Source organism: Chiloscyllium plagiosum, unplaced genomic scaffold, assembly GCF_037043375.1.
Source record: "Chiloscyllium plagiosum isolate Xiang-an unplaced genomic scaffold, Cpla_swu_hap1 HiC_scaffold_11, whole genome shotgun sequence".
NCBI lineage: Eukaryota > Metazoa > Chordata > Chondrichthyes > Orectolobiformes > Hemiscylliidae > Chiloscyllium > Chiloscyllium plagiosum.
In genome coordinates, this window is record NW_028270149.1 from 5,634,215 (window position 1) to 5,652,278 (window position 18,064).

General features: G+C 37.7%; 1 protein-coding gene across 4 annotated transcripts in view; it reads right to left on the bottom strand.

Moving 5' to 3' along the window:
- LOC122557439 (phospholipid-transporting ATPase IG-like) overlaps window positions 1–18,064 on the bottom strand; it is a 164,945-nt gene that overhangs the window by 117,508 nt on the left and 29,373 nt on the right. For 3 of the 4 annotated variants that reach the window (XM_043705187.2, XM_043705184.2, XM_043705186.2), the window contains exons 2-5: window positions 7,944–8,063; window positions 4,790–4,879; window positions 3,914–3,994; window positions 2,948–3,055 (exon numbers count right to left, since the gene is read on the bottom strand). In XM_043705187.2, coding sequence (XP_043561122.2) covers window positions 2,948–3,055; window positions 3,914–3,994; window positions 4,790–4,879; window positions 7,944–8,063 — 399 coding nt within the window. Of the gene's footprint in view, window positions 1–2,947; window positions 3,056–3,913; window positions 3,995–4,789; window positions 4,880–7,943; window positions 8,064–14,122; window positions 14,233–18,064 lie in introns of those variants that run through there. The other variant, XM_043705191.2, reaches the window with a different exon arrangement.

An 18,064-nucleotide genomic window follows, 5' to 3' on the forward strand; every position in this document is an offset into this window, starting at 1 on the left:
CTGGACAGCTGAAATTTTTTTTCAAAAAATTCAAATGAAACAACTGTGAATGCACTTTGTCCAGCAGTTGGCTCCCTTTGCTCCTGTAATATTTTAAAAAGGTTGGTATATTTATGTCTGTCCTGGTGACATGCAGGATGAAAAGCTCCAATATGAATATTGCTGAAAAGACAGGCGACAAGTCCTTGTATTATCAAGTGACTGTTGTACAGATAATACTAATATTCTGACATTGAATCAAAATGGGGTTTAGGTTGAAAGAAAATTTGGAATGAGACATGAGGTGCTGATGAGACATTTCCAAAATTGATATTTATATACATGACTGCACAGACAGCCACCAGTGATACACTCACATCTGCAAGACTAAATTAGGAATTAAAGGTATTTATGCATAGACTTCCTGTGCAGATATAAACAGTAAGCCAGCAACAGACTTTTGATGAAAGTGAGGAAAGGTTGGCCCTTGGCTGACAATTAAATGGAAATAACAGTGACGTCAGTTTGGAAAATACACCCAACATTCACCATAGTTTGTTGAGATCAACCTTAAAGGTCGATCTATTGTTTCTTTGGAAAACATCAAAAACAACCACTGAGTGACAAGTCAAATGGAAACTATAATTAGAGCTGGAAAATTTCACTAGAGCTGGAAAGGTAACCTTGCGTATTTTGCGATGTACAAAGTTCTGTTATTTTAGGTTGGTCAATGGAAGAGAATTGGAATAACATCTGAGTAAAAAACAAAGCAATTATGAACAGCAATATCAAGAACAGGAGATGAAAAGCAAAATGACACGATCAAAAACAGTTATACCTCAAATCATGAATCTGTTTCAAGTAAGTTGTGACAGGAATGATAAAAATGTCATTAAGACAATATACAAAAGCAAAGGAATGTCACACAAACATAATATGACTAAAGAAAAGCTAAAGGAGACTGAATGAATACTTGAAGTAATAAGAAATTCAGGGTTATTGAAAAAAAAACAAGAGAATGGACTAACTAGCTGAGTCTTCAAAAGTATAGTGCAATACTCAACAAATCTCTAATCTATTAGAATTGGTTAAATACTCAGCTAGTTATTCAGCAATTTAAAGTCTCAAAAATACTTTAAAATTGTTTTCTTGGAATTATACAAAGAGCTTTAATGTTAATGGATATAAATTTACCAATTTATGTTTTCTTCAAGTCGATCTCAAACAAACAAATTACCAGCCCGATCAGTCACCATTTTTACTAATCCCTCTCCACAATAAAGGTGTTATTTACCCCCACTAATGCCTTTGTTGAATTGTCAACATTTAGGATTCACATACAACATAGAACAGTACAGGACAGGAACAGGACAGGAACAGGCCGTTTGATCCACCATGTCTGTGCCAACCACATGTCTGTCTAAATGCCTCTTAGAAGTTGCCATTGTATCTGCTTCTGTGTGTGGCTATGACATTCTTCTTAATCAGCAAAACAACTTCCTCCATCCATGTTACATGCCTCACTATCACACCTGAAACATCTAAACCCTGGAATGCTGAGCAGGTAGTCCTGTCCTTTTTTCAACCACGTTGGCTATTCTGGCAGGAACGGCAAAACTCAACCATAAAGGTTAACTAAAATTCAAGAGTTTCAACAGTACACTGTAAGCAAAACTTGCATTTACATAGTATCTGCCATAGATTAGATTACTTTCAGTATGGAAACAGGCCCTTCGGCCCAACAAGTCCACACCGACCCTCTAAAGAGCAACCCACCCAGGCCCATTCCCCTACATTTACCCCTTCACTTAACACTATGGGCAATTTAGCATGGCCAAATCACCTAACCTGTACAGTTTTGGACTGTGGGAGGAAACCCATGCAGACACTGGGAGAATGTGCAAACTCCACACAGACAACTGCCTAAGGTGGGAAATGAATCCGGGTCTCTGGCACGGTGAGGCAGCAGTGCTAAGCACTGTGCCACTGACTCTTCAGGATATTCAAAAAAATGCTTTACAGTCAATTAATACTTAATGTAGGAAACTTCACTGCCAATGTGAACACAGAAAAGGTCATGAACATAATGGAATTAAGCTCACAATCTCCATGATACTGGTTTGAGAGAGAAACATCTTCAAGGAGAAGGTTCTGGCTTAGATTTAAAATTAGTGCAATAGGATCTTTCAACCTCTCAAGGGCAGCATTCAGGATCTCAGCCTAATAGTACTTCCAATATTACAGCACTCTCTCCCGAAGTGGTGACAGTGAGTCTTCAAATCCTGCAGCGGGTCATGAAGCCCCAACTTGAGTTTGTTTCAGGAGGAGAGTTATCAACTGAGTCACATCTGACATTTCTAATAGTATATAATGATTGAAGAGTAATGATTCCATCCTCACATACCACTTGGTTGTCAAGTGGAGTCATTACTGGTGAAGGATAATGGAGGTATCTTCACTCAAGGTGGATGGAGAAGTAAGGGAATCAGTCTCTTCAAATCCAGTCACATCTTAACCATCTTCACCACAAGGCTGCATTTAAAAATTATTCCTTATGCACAATTATTTGAGTAGATTAGAAATATAGGATTTGGTGAAAGGGAACACCATATTTACAACATTCACTCCCAATGACAATGACTTCCTGATCTTCTGATCCAATTTTAGCACTGCAGTATAACTGTTTAATCATTAAGTTATGGACAATTTTTAATGAAAAAGATATTTTGAAAGTTACAGTTGTATTTTTAGTAAAAAGATTTTTCCTTGTTTGGAATTTGATCATTAGCATGATTTCATCGAGCATATGATATGATAATTTACTCAGTCAACAGTCTATTAGAATTCAATAGCAAGCATATTCTGTAAGAAACACTTTTGAAACATAATTGCTTAAATTTGATTTTGCAAAGTACAGCAACAGAATTGATGCCTTTAACACAAAATTTTAAAATGCCAGAAAATTCACCTGAATTTTTTCACTTTGCTTTTCCACAATCTTTCCTCCATCAACAACAGAAACTGGGCTTTTATTCACAGAGTGATCAGCTTTGTGTCGGAGCCAATCTTCATAGCCCTGCAAAGAGTAAAAGACATTATAGGGGGAAGATCAAGGAAAAATAAGAGGGAGAACACATCAATGCTGGGTAGTTTGAAAATTGAAGGAATTTACTGGTAAATAACAAGATTGGCACAGGTAAGAGATATGAAAAGACCACTATAAGACAAGGACCTGCCAATGGGCATTGCACAGGTGATGATAATGAAAGTACTGTACGAAGAAAACATAGCACAAACATAAATCACTAATTTAATGGAAATTTGCTAAGTTATTTGAATACAAGAATAAGTTGTACACCGCTAATATATATTTCTACTTTGTCTAACACCGTTAAATAATATGTAGAAGCTAATGTGTTTCAGTTCACTTAACAATTCAGTAAGGTCCCTTAAAACAGCACCTTCCAAAGCCATGCTCATTAACATCCAGAAGATCAAGGGAAACAGATACAGGGAGACACAATCACCTGTAAGTACTGCAAGACGTACACCACCCATCCTTTGAACTACATTTATGGATTATCCCAGTGTATAGATTAACTATATATCCTGTCCTTCACCACCCCGGGCCAAAAATCCTAGAATCTCTTCCCTAACAACATTACCTACACCACAGTAGCAATTCTTAATACTTTCTCAACTAGGGCCAGGTAAAAATGCTGGCTTGGCCAATGTAGCGCACATCCTATTAGTAGTTAAAAAAATAACTGCTACCTTGCTGACATTCTCCAAGTACTAAGACAAAGACAAATCTATTTTGTGAAAAAACCAATGACTTTTTCACATGTTAAGTAGGCACTTGAAAGGTAAAGTTGCTTCACACCAAATCAGACAGACAGTTATGTATCACATGGTAACATTTTTAATAACTTACTTGTTTAATTGCTGTCACAATAATCACGAAAAACAGAGGAAGTCCACTTGTTACTGGACTAGTTGGAGTATCAACAATAACCTGGGTTTTTGGGAGGAGAAGCAGAATTTGATAATTATAATAAATATGCTTGTTTAGCGCAGAGACATTAAAGGCAAGTTCAATTTAGACAATAGTCAAGCAATTAAACATCTGTGCAGAAACAGTGACATTAAAATCATAAATCATCTTAAAGACACTTGCTACAACAACCAGGAAACCTTAACAGAAACAAAAAAAGAGCAAATTCATAATTTGGAGATGCCGGTATTGGACTCTGGTGTACAAAGTTGAAAATCACAACACCAGGTTATAGTCCAACAGGTTTATTTGGAAGCACTAGCTTTCGGAGCGCTGCTTCTTCACCAGGTGATTGTGGAGAATAAGATTGTAAGACACAGAATTTATAGCAAAAGTTTACAGTGTGATGTAACAAATTATTTTGAAAAAGACCCGGCTTCTTTGTTAAGGCTCTTATCTTTTTCAGAATGACCATGTTGTTTTCAGTTCTTTCATTTGTAAATCGCAAAACTTTTTTAGAAAAGTTACATTCTTAGGTCCACCTTAACAATTGGTGTCATTCAGCCCAGATAAGGTATTGAAGGTGTTAACTCCCTGTGAGGCTCTGTGCCATAATGGTCAGACTGATTCTTATTTTCCACAATCACCTGATGAAGGAGCAGCACTCCGAAAGCTAGTGCTTCCAAATAAACCTGTTGGACTATAACCTGTTGTGTGATTTTCAACTTGGCAAATTCATAGCAACATCAAATCATTCATTTCATACAAGACTAATAATTACCGAGTTCAGTTTTGCCACAAAATAGTTCAGCTTACCTGAACAAGGAATATAATGAGAAAGTAAAAGTTTGCTATTCTTCTGAACTGCTCAAACAGATTTTTGGGAATAAAGTTCCAGTACGTGTACTGAGAGAAAACAAGGGAAAGAACAGACATTTGGTTAACTACCGTCTCAAAGATTTTATGCTCATTACTTTCAAACTGAAATAAAGGAATACATAGAAACAAGAGGAGATTATTTCATCCCTTGTGCCAGTTATGTACAACTTCATTTGCTCACTTTTCCTGTTTCCCTCAAAATCCTGACCTAAATGAAAAAAAAACATAGCCCTGAATTCTTCAATTAACTGAACACCCAATCTTTTGAAGAGCAATGCATTCCAAATTTCCATCATACTTTGAAAAGTAAAATCAATGTCTTTGAAGTTTGCTGGTAACTGCTTAGCATTAAATTATAAGACTTCTCTACCAGAGGGGGGAAAAAAAATGTTTCATAATGAATCCCTTCATTTTAAATACTCACATTCTACCATTCCTACAAGCTACACACACTCCTCCAATAGGTCATCTTTATGCTAACCTTAAATGGTAGATTATAATTTATATTCTAATACATTTTCAATGGATAAATTAATGTTTGCTGTTAGATGTCATAACTATTGAGTATAACCTGGAAGAAGATTAGGAAAGACAATTTCAACACGAGTTTATCTTAGCAGTTAGTTGCTATCGCAAAGATTCCAAGATCAGACATGAATGGTGAAATTTTAAACTGTAGTTTCCAGTACAGTTTACTAAGATATACTTCACTTCAGTGGTCTCATGTAATATGAAATACTTCAAAAGAAATGCACACAACCCTGATGTAATAGTCAGTCATTCATGTACTGTGTATCAATCTTATTTCAATAAATACTGCTAAAGCAAGCACCAAAATGTTGCTTTCCATTGGATTTTATCTAAGTAGATACAATACAATATTAATTCATCAATAATCTGTGGTCAAAGGTTTAAACCTTTGCTTTAACCAGCTCAACATAAAAATTAACAAGTTCACATAAGAAATATGGTTTAAAAGGTCCAATGGCAAAAATGAACCAAGATTACATGAAGTGCTATTAACATAATAAAAATGCCCTTGTGTACAGTGTATGGGTTAATCAACCCCACTGTCTTCAATACCCAAAAAATCAAAATCATTAATAAGGGATTCAACTGCCCCATGTGCTACGAACACACAATTCTTAAAAATTTCTAGACAGGACAGTAGCTGAACTCAAGTCAACTGCATACCATTTTCCTCGGAATTAGCTGTGAACTTCCTCCAAAAATAGATTTTGGACTGGGACAAATGTGGAGTACTACAATTCTACAGACTCCAGTAATTTGGACAGATCTATTCTTAGCCAATATAATGCTGTTGCTGCTCTGGTAGAATGAGCTTTAAATCTCCCCTTGAAGTGCTTTGAACCAAAGCAATAAAGAAACAATGCCGCACAAAAAAAAGTATCACTTTTGAATTTTTTTTTTTAAAATGCCATCTATGGGTAGACAACTTTTTATCCGAAATCCTGAAATCTGAAAAGCTCTGAAGGTTTGTGAAGTTTTTTCTTTTGGCGTGCAAACAGTTAACCCAAGTCCACACCCACCCGATGCATATCACTCAGATGTGACGTGTGGGGGGGAGGGGGCGGTTTAAGAGCGTGTGTGTGTTCCAGTACTGACAGACCTCAATTCTGTCTCAAGGTCCATTTTACTCACTTGCCAGTCTGTTCTTCGGTAAGATTTTAAAAATAATTTCACCACACTGTCTTATTCTGAAATTCAAAAAATTCTGAATTCCGAAAACCAGCTGGTCCAGAGTATTTCAGATAAAGGATGGTGCACCTGTATTTCATTCTAAGATTACAAAAGATAATAAGTATTTATGTGTACACATTAGAGACATTCAACACCACTTCTGGGGCCAAAAATAAAAGAGTGATGCAAAGAAGCAACAATGATTGAATTGGTCAAGATTTCTCCTATTTGAAAGTGCTTAAAGAGAAACCACCACAAGGGGACTACCATGAAGTATAAACAAATAGTCCCTGAATAGACCCAAAAAGTATAACTGTTAACACTAACTATACTGGTTTATGGATGTCTCTGCAGTGCTTGTATATTTGCTAATTTGGTAAATACATTATGTTGAAGCAAGAAAGTCATGTTACAACTAACACCAACTTTTATACTACAAAGATGTCTAGTTTTCAAGATTTGATTAATCATCAATTTTAATACTATTGCACTGACTAAAAAAAGACTCAAATTCATAATTTCATCCAATTTAGTTTTATTGTTAGTTCCTGCCATGATTCAAGTGCTATAGCCTTGGACATCATTAACACCTTTGCTTTTGCCTGAAAAGTGCAATATTGCCATATCCTGAGAAATGCAAAAAAAGTTCCACATCTAATCTATCACCAACATCCTTCCTATGGCAGAGAGATCGATTCAATCTAATCTGCCTGCTACTGCCCACTCAGCTTAAGTAAAGGTCTCTTTTCTTAAATAATGTTATCAGCATCCTAAATTGTCAGTTATTCAGAATACCATGACCCTGGGTCCTCTTCCCTGTTCTTGCCAGGCCACACTTAAAAACCATGTGCTGAAATTGATCCATCAGATTATGGTTGTGCTGAAATCCGTCTGTAGGCAAGGCCCACTTAACCAACCCTCCTGATATTCTTAAACAGATCTGTTCTCTCAACTCTGCAAACCAGTCTAACAAACCCATCCTGGCTCTGCCATTTACCTGGTGTGTTTCCTCTGCAAAATCCATCTGTCTGCCCAATTTGCCTCCTAATTGCCTTCTCTCATGAGAGTTCCTCTCATCCCCTTAGAACCGCTTCCCTTTCCCAATAACCATGAAGTGATTTGTAATCTTGTATTATACAAAAGCAAACTACATAAAAATTAGTTTGCAGACCACTCAGGTTTATTTTCTTCAGTCACTGACATACAAATGAAGTTACACATTTAAAAAGAAAACCATGTCAAAGCATACCATTTCTGCCAACATCGCTTCATCTCAAGTCTAATGCATATGCATTAAAGTATGAAACAAAAACTTTATATATTCCAGGCTTAATGATGTTTAAACACTACACAGCATAAAAACATTGAGGAAAGTTAGAAACAGGCCTACCTTTGATGAAACTATCCTGTTGTCACAGAAATTCTGAGGAAGAAATGCTTCTATCTCAGGAGTTGGATGATGGCCAACATAAATCGTGCGACTGTCAACTCGTTTTTCTTCCCCAGCACACTTCAAAGAAAAATGGTAAAGCTTTGATTACAGTGTAATGATTTCACAGACATCACTTTTCATATTACTCTGCCCAACTAGTTGTAAAAAGGACAAGATAATTGATTAAATCAGATGAAGCTTGGGATTAAATTCATTTCACATGTACAGAAATAACATAGACAAGCAAGAGGCTGGAAGAGCACAGCAAGTCAGGCAACATCAGGGAGATGGAGAAGTCTGACGCTTTGGGTATAACCCTTCTTGTGCTCTTCCAGTCTTCTGCTGGTCTACTTAGGACTCTAGCATCTGCAGTTTTGTCTCATACTGAAATAAAGACAGACATGCTCTATTTCCAGTAAATTCCAGAAACGCATTTAACATACAGCTTTCCATGTAACAAATTTTAATAAAGATGTTGCAACAGATGTTTTAAGCATTTACAAACTTCCATTACAAGGAGGTTAACAACTAGTCACTATTTTCTGGGTGAAAGAGTGGTTTGTTTAATCACTTCTTCCTTAGAGTACTATATTTATTTTGCTCCTCGACCGAATTTTCTCAGGTAGAATTTCAGCTCCTATCCTTCAAGAATGTTGCTATCTGCTCTGCCACAATGGCAGGTCTTGAAATGATGCAACCAAACAGCTTTCACTAGTGTAATTGCACTTCAGGCAGTAGACAGATTGTGTTCTTTTTATTCTGATGGTTTTAGAACTTCGTACAATCTACATACTTCACTTTGTCCTGAAATAAGTATTTTATAGACCCCACAGTGCAACAACTTTTGCCACTGTTTAATATTTATGTATTTGTTGATAAATGGTCAGAGCAGTCTCAGTTAATGCAGACTGAAATAAAGACCGAAAATGAGAAATAATATTCCTAGGATTAAAGGGGCCATTTCTTCTTAAATGGAAGAGACATCAAAATTTAAAAAACTTTTATGGCAAAAAGTGTTGGGAAAACTCAGCAAGTCTGGAAGCATCTGTGGAGACAGAGTTAATGTTTCAAGCCTGGTATGCTTTTGCCATATGGTGGCGAGTTAATGGATTCACTCCAAAAAAAAAAAGGGGTCTCACGAATACTAACTAACTATGTGGACAACATCAACTTGTGTAACTGGCCTCTCCAAATAAAGTCAGAATCTCTCAGCTGCATGTTTCAAATCTTCTTCCCGACAGGTGCCTACGAGCAACACAACAAACCATATAGAAATCTCAGCAAAGCCACCTGTGATGCATTCACAAACCCCTGCAAGCTCTTTCATTTACAACACAAACACAATGCAAGGTTACATTACTGAACAAAACAACAGTATGAAGGAACAAAAAGGAAAGAAGCAGTCCAGCTCCAAAATTAAATTCCAACAGTCTCAGTGCACTTCAAACTGCCAAGTTTTGACTCTTCAAGTAATGAACAGTTAAATTGAGTGGTGGAAACTCATGAGGTTTACTTCAAGAAAGTTTTGTTTGGTAAATCTGCAAATTTTATTCTTTTTGTAAAAGTTAAACATTTGAAAAGCTCACACTGACACCTTTAACTTCATGGCCACAGAAACAATAGGTGAACAATATTAAAATAAATGAATCTTTCATTCCCATCTCTACTACCATTAGGAAAACCACTGCTTGAAATGGGGTTGCATGCTTGTCAAGATTGCAGGGTAGATTGAAGTAAAAAAAATTAAAAAAAAAAATTTAACAAAGGATCTCAAATTAGGACAGAACTAATGGTAAATAGATAGGAGGATAGAGGTGCTTAGATCCCTGAAGGTTAATAGGATGGTTAAGGCAGCATATGCGATGCACATCTTTCCATTGTGACATATATTGTAAGGTCATGTTATGATTAAACATCTTAAGCAAAAATACTGGAACATTAGAATCACAGATGTACAGCATGGACCCATACCCTTCTAATCAACTTGTCCATGCAGACCAGATATCCTAAAGTTAATCCAGTCCCAAATGCCAGTATTTAGCCCAAATCTCTCTAAACCCTTCCTATTCATATACCCATGCAGATGCCTTTTAAATGTTGTAATGGTACCAGCCTCCACCATTTTTTCTGGTGGCTCATTCCATACAAGCACCACCCTCTGCATGAAAACGTTGCTCCTTAGGTCCCTTTTAAATCCTTCCCCTCACCTTAAACCTGTGCGCTCCCCCATCCTTGGGGAAAAAAAAACATTTGTTATTCCAAAAGGTCACTTCTCAGCTTTCGACACTCCAGGGAAAACAGCCACAACCTATTCAGCCTCTCCCTATAGCTCAAACCCTCCCATCCAGGCAACCTCTTTGTAAATCTTTTCAGAACCCTTTCAAATTTCACAACATCTTTCCTATGGCAGAGAGATCGATTCAATCAAAATGTTGCAAGAGAGAGACAGCATCATACAATACAGAAGTCATCATCCTTTAACCCATTGAGTCTGTACTGATGAAAACTGTTCAATCTACACGAGCTCCATATTCCAGCACCAGACCCAGAGCCTTGAATGTCATGACATTTCTAAAACTACTTGGATGGGTTGAAGGTTGTGAGGTTTCCTGCCCCAACTACCCTCCCAGGCAGAGCAACCCAGATTCCCACCAGCATCTTGGTGAAAAAGTGTTTTTCCTGAATCCCCTCTGAATCTTTTGAAGTTTAAAGTTTCACTTTAAAGTTATGGTCCCTTGTTATTGATCCTTCACCTGAGGGGACCAGCTGCTTCTAACCATTCTGTCCATGCTCCTCAATCTTCAATACCTTAATCAGACCCCCCACTCTGAAGCATCTTGGCTTCTCATCCAAGCTTATCCAACCTCTCTTCATAGAGAAACTGTTCCATTCCAGGAAATACCCTGGTGAATCTCCTCTACACCACTGCAGTGCAATCACTGCCTTCCTATAGTTCGATGAACAGAACTACATACAGTATATTCCTGTTATAGCCTAACCAAAGTCCTGTACAAGGTGAAAGTGAGGACTGTAGATGCTGGAGATTTGAGTCAAGATTCGAGTGGTGCTGGAAAAGCACAGGTCCGGCAGCATCTGGGCAGCAGGAAAATCGACGTTTCAGGCAGGAGCCCTTCATTCCTGCCAGTGCACCTGCTAACAGGTTGTATTAAAAGTGGTGAAAGGCATGAACATGACCAACATTTCAAAAGATGACTGGAGAACTTCACAACAGTACAAATGCTGTATGAAATCTTGATCAAACAAATCTTGATTCTCAAAAAATAATTAATGCAGCATCACTGACTTGTGTATAAACAAGCTTGCTCCAGCTGGTACAAGCTCCTATCTGGTCACTTTGCCAGGCTAATTTTTTTTTCCCCAAGCCTGTAAAGAGTGAAAAGCTCAGAGCGCAATGCCAAACAGCAGAAATATTCGAGAAACTCAGGTCTTGTAGCATCTATAAAGCAAAAAAAAAAGTTAACCGATTCCAAAATGGCTCTTCTTTGGAAGTAAAGGGGGCTGGATGAAAGATGATATGGAAAGAGGGATGGGAGTGGGGGAGGAAAAGAAAGAAAGAAAGAAAGAAAAAAAAGAAAGAGAAGGGAAGGAGAGGACGAAGTAATACAAATGATAACTGTGCCCCAGAGCAAACTGAAAAGGGAGTGGTTGGAGGTAGTCAAAAATGGAGGACAGTTCATAAGCACTTATAGCCTTCAGGTTAACTGGAAAGAGATGCTGTTCCTCCAGCTTACTAGGACAGACATGCTATGATAAGTGCGGCAGTGCATTGAAAAGGCAAGAAATGGGGGGAGCCGGTCATTCTTGCAGTCAGAATGGAGTGCTCTACAAAGCAGTCACCCAGTTTTAAAAAGGTGTTTTGATAAGTAGCCTAATGTTTGATACCTTAAGATAAGAGCCTAGGGTGTTGGAGGTAGCATATTAACAGACAGAGAACGAAGATATAGAGGGTTGGGGCATTGTGGGTCTTTTCAAAAGTAGCAATTTATAACTAACGCAGTGCCACATGAACCAATACTAGGGTTATAGTTAACCAATCTGTTCAGAGATGTTATTACAGACTTGAACTCTGGTTTCCTGATCCAGGAGCGAGACACTGTCACTGCTCCATAAGGCGGCGGCCCTGTTAAGTTTGGGGATGGGGGGGGGGGGGGGGGGGGAGGGAGAAGAAGGGGAGAGACAGACCTCGCCATAACCTCTTTCCCAAGATTGATCCTGTTAAAGCAAGGCACATTCAATGCAGAACACAATATAAAATCAACGCAACAAGGCCAAAGCACGAGTAAATCTACTGTATATATTGCTAAAAAAAAGGCAAATAACGTTTCTTTGCAGTAACAGACTTAAATACATTATATTGTTAGATTTCTCCAATACTTCATACTTTAAAGACTCATTAATTGTGGCATATAGTTTACTCATTCCTTTGTTTGAAATAAAATATTTATTTTGATGTGAGTAAGTAAAAGACAGGCATTCGAGTAACTGGTTTCTGGAAAAAAGTTCCAAGAAATATTTGATAATTAACATGGAAACAGCTATTCAGTTTTAACAACCTCTGTTCAGCACTTTTCATCTGTACATTTTTCATCTTCCACATGAAGGACAAACAAAACTTTACAGAACAAGTCAATACTTTGGGAGCAAAGTCTACTCATGTGATTGGCCTTAAGTTCACACACGCAAAGCAAATTATTCAACACTACTGAACTTACAACAAACACATTGCAAATCGAAAAGTTGCAAGCCAAAATTGTGCAATAGAACCAAATGTAATAAATTATTATAATAAATTAGCAATATGGAATTCAACATCAATTTTCTCAGGTTTATTGAATGTTCAAGAATCCTGGATCAGACCAATCATTTTTAATGAAATTGCCTTTAGCTTACTTTTGCAGCACAACTATTCATCTCTCCAATTAGTAAGACAAGTCAATTTAAAAAAAAACATTAAAATAACACTGCACACACATTGCATTTCAGACTAAAACACACTTGTCTTGGGTTGTATCTCTGCTTACTTAATCCTCACTGATTGTATTTTAGAAATGGGGTTTAACATCACCATAGTCGGCCCTTGACCACGCTAGCCGACTGAGGCCACAGTGACTATTTCTCTAATTCAAAGTAGAAAATTGGAAGATTTTTAGTCTTTGTTCCAAGGACGTAATTTATGCTGACAAGGCTGCACTTATTGCCCATCCCGAACACCTGTTTAAAAGGTGGTACTGGGCCATTTCATGAACCATTGTTGTTCTTCTGTATTATAAGAGGTGCCAAAAAAATGATAATTCATAAACTACAAAAGATGCTGTTTTCAAGTGTTGACTAAAGGGACCATGTTAAGTAGCAGATCAAATGCAGTAATCTACATCTTCTCAACGCAGATCAATCAGACAGCATTCTAATCTGTGCTCATCTAAAGCACTAAAAAAAAAGATTTTAAAATTTAAATTTTGCAAATTTGACAAGCTTTCTTGAAGGCGGCACAATATAGAACTGACATTACAGCTCAAATTAATGTTTAACGTATGTATGCAAATAATAAAAAAGATTTGGGTTAGAAACTCCATGAACAGGCACATTGATTACATGAAAATTGCTAGACTAAGATTCTAAGGAAGGACAGTGACATACATGGACAGCAAATCTCAAATTCAGTAAACTTCGAAAAGACGCCCTAATGACCAATAATGAAAACTGTCAGTTAAGGCTCTGCTGATACAGTAGATATCTTCAAATCACATATCTTGTATATTAGAGATTGTCTGTATACTGAGAATGCAATTACTCATTTAAATCTGATTTAAGAGAAGAATGTGTTCGCAAAACCAAACCCAATGTACCCCAAACTCAGGACGTTGTGGGGGACAATCAAGACCATGGTTAATGAGAACAGAATTTAGAAGTAGCACTATAATCTTTCCTGGGAAGTAAAAAGACATCAAGCTGCTTTTCATGACAGACTGTACACTGGATTACAGTAACACTTCAAATAGCAGACAAAATAAAACTTCTACTTTTGTTTAGAAATTATATTCAGATGGTAAACATCAGAGCTTGTACTTCCAAGTTCATCCTTTTTCACTTCATTGTATTGTGTTTGAAGCACTTACCATTCTATTGCAAAATCTATTCTCAATCTATCTTGCCAACTTCCTCATACCCTGCTTCAGTTTCCCATGGTAGAGCAGATTATGAAATTCTAGTTTACGTCTACAACCTTTTATAAATGCATTTAAAAAAAAACAATTTATATTTGAAAAGGTTTAGTTGGACAAACTTCAAGGTCTCATTTAGAGTACACACACTGACACCATTATGTCATGTGCAAGGGATCTTTGGCAATGGTTAGCACCAATGCAGTTAAAAATATACCAAGTATTTGCTGCCTATCACAATAGCTCGAAGTGAGTGGCTTACTAGGCCACTCAGAGGGCAGTTGAGAGTGAACCACATTACTGCAAATCGGGAGTCATGCATAGGCTAGACTGGATAAGGATGGTAGATGTTTGATTCACAAGAGAAATACAATCAGTTTTTTTAAAAATTATCATAACTGATGCAGAACAAGACAAGTGCTGGGTCCACTGCTTTATAAATTTTTTATATGAAAGATTTGTTTGTGAACACAGGAGGTATGGTTAATAGGTTAACAGATGACACGAAAATTGGAGGTGTAGTGGACAGCGAAGGGGGTTGCCTCAGAGCACAAGAGGATCTTGATCAGATGGGCCATTGAACTGAGTGGCAGATGGAATTCAATTTAGATAAATGAGAGATCCTGCACTTTGGAAAGGCAAACCAAAGCAGAACTTGCACACTGCGGAGTGTTGCTGAACAAAGAGACCTTGGAGTGTGGGTTCATACTTCCTTGAAAGTGGAATTAAAGGTAGTTAGGATAGTGAAGGTGGCATTTGGTGCACTTGCCTTTATTGGTCAGTGCTTTGAGTATAGGAGTTGGGAGGTCATGTTGCAGGTGTACAGAATATTGGTTTGGCCACTTTTGGAATACGGTGTTCAATTGTGGTTTCTCTGTTATATGAAGAATGTTGTTGAACTTGGAATGCTTCAGAAAAAGGTTTACAACAACAATGTTGCCACTGTTGCAGGAGTTGAGTGATAGCTCGTGGTCTGTTTTCCTTGGAGCATTGGAGGCTGAGGAGTGACCTTAGGAGGTTTATAAAATTATGAGGGGAATTAATAGGGTAAATAGACAAGGTCTTTTCTCTGGGGTAGGGTAGTTCAAAGCTAGAGGACATAGGTTTTAAAGGTGAGAGGGGGAGGGTTTCTATAGGCAGCATGGTAGCTCAGTGGTTTGCACTGCTGCCTCACAGCACCAGGGACCTGGTTAAATTCCAGCCTCAGGCAACTGTCTGTATGCAGTTTGCACACATTCTCTCAGTGTCTATGCCAGTTTCCTCTGGTGCTCCAGTTTCCTCCCACAACCCAAAGATGTGCAGGTTAGGCAAACTGGCCATGCTGAATTGCCTATAGTGTGGTGTGTAGGCCAGGTGCATTAAATCAGGGATAAATGTAGAGTAATAGTGTAGGGTAATGGGTCTGGGTGGGTTGGTCGGTCTTTGGAGGGTCAGTTTGGACTGGTTGGCCCAAGTGGCCCCTCAACACTGTAGGGATTCTATGATTTGAAAGGGAGCTAAGGGGCAACTTTTTCACAGTGAGTTGCACAAACGGATTGAGCTGCCAGAGGAAGTGGTGGAGGCTGATACAATTATGACATTTAAAAAGGCATGTGGATGGGTCTATGAATAGGAAGGGTTTAAGAGCAATATGGGCCAAATGCTGGCAAATGATACTAGATTAATTTAGGATATCTGGTTGGCATAGACGAGTTGGACCAATGGTCTGTTTCCATTCTGTATATCTCTATGACACTAAGTCTGTTTCTTGCTAATAGATTATGTCAGACTGACTATTTATAAAGTACTTTGTCTTCATTTCAAACCTAGTGAGCAGAGTTTCATAATTAGAGGTTGCCCATTTAGGACAGAGCTGAAGAGATTTTCTTTTCTTCTGAAAAGGTTGAGCAAATTTGGAATGCTGCCTCAGAAGACTCCAAGAGATAGGGTCGCTGGATATTTTTAAAAGGCAGAAGTACTTGTTCAATAATCTTTATCAAACAGATTGGAATACGAAATTAAAGGCACAAACAGATTGACTATGTTGAATGAAAAATTAGGCTAGAGGTGCCAAATTGGAGATACTTATCAGTTCCTAATTTGTATGTGCTAGTGAATTACATGGGTTTTCACAATTGATGGCTCAACAAAACATATTAGAACACTGAAAAAACTCAGCAGGTCTGGCAGCATCTGAGGAGTGAGAAACAGTCAACATTTCAAGTCCAGTACAATTCTCCTTCAAAACATCAATGGTTTTATGGTCACTGAGGGACAACTTTCAATGTCAGACTTTTATTAATTTAACAAAAATGTCACAAGCTATCATATTTGAACCCATTTCACCAAGTTACTTCCTCGGCCTCTATACTATTACCACAGCCCCATTTAATCCTCATCACCCCAGTCCTGAAAACGAAAAAAGAGTCAATTAAAAGTGTACTATGAGCCAAACATTACAGTTTAAAATTCAGTATAAAAGTTAGTACAGGTTGACAATCCTTTTTAAGAAATCCCAAAATCCAAAAAAACTTTTTCCTCAATAACCATGTTGTTTGGTGTGCAAACAGTTAACTCAATTCCACACCCACTCAACCCACGCCACTCAGGCGTGACGCAGCAACGTGGCCCAGCTGTCTCAGTGCTTGTAGTAATCACAGGTGTGTCTGCGATTCAGTAATTTTTACTTTGAAAATGTCATTTAATCATTCATTCAAAAAATTCCAAAATCTGAAACACAGATGGCCCCAAGGGTTTCAGATAAAAGAATTGCCTACCTGAAACAGTCACCACTACTTTTGTCCGTTCAAAAGATATTTTGCCTTTCTTTCACCGTTACTGTCAAATTTCTGAGACTTCTTCCCTTATAGCACAGCAAGCGTTCAAGTTGGCCCACCTTCATCTGAAGGTTGTTAGGGATGGATAATAAGTGTTCACCTAGCCAGCAACACATTCACCCTGTGAATAAATAACTAAATTTCAAAACAAAAAAAACTGAATATACAGGGTTTTAAGTATATTTGACCCCAGGGTCTAACCTTTCATTGAACTAACATGTTGCATTCTCCCTACATTTAAATGTCAATTATGGAATAGAATGTGTAAAATATATAATAGAGAATCAGGGTACGCTGTACAGAAATCCTACTGGTTGGAAAACTGAAACAAAGTCAACTTGAGTTCAAAAATTGACTACAATTACACCTACTGAAAATGTTTTCTTCATTAGATATCAACTATACAGTATTCCTAAAACAAAATCTTTTTGAGGAGACTTATTTCTTTATCTGAAAAGAAGTCCAATTGTGGCCCAATTTTTGACAACTGTTACAAAGTGCAACAGATGCAAAGTTCATAATGACACTAATTATTCCAAACTGCTACTTTACAAGGCAGAGTCCAAAGCGGACTGCTGGAAAGCAGGTTAAATAGAGGCCAATGCAATCATCAGACTGGTATGTATATTCCTTGTCTCACCAATGTTCAGTAACAATACCACAAAACTGGTTCATTGTTGGTTGACCAAAAGTACCACAGAACATAGTAAAGAGGAGAGAGGTGCGATGTTATTAGTCAAAGACAGTATTACAGTGATAGAAAAGACATTTGAGGACTCGTGTACTGAGGTAGTATGGGATGAGGTTAGAAACAGGAAAAAGGAAAAGGTCACCTTGTTGAGAGAGTTTTCTATAGGCCTCAGAATAGTTCCAGAGACAGAGAGGAAAGGATAGCAAAGATAATTCTGGACAGGAGCGAGTGTAACAAGGTAGCTGTTATGGTAGACTATAACTTTCCAAATATTGACTGGAAATACTATAGTTTGAGTACCTTAGATGGTTCAGCCTTTGTCCAACGTAGCAGGATGGTTTCCTGACAGTATATAGACAAGCCAACAAGGGGCAGGTCCACACTAGATTC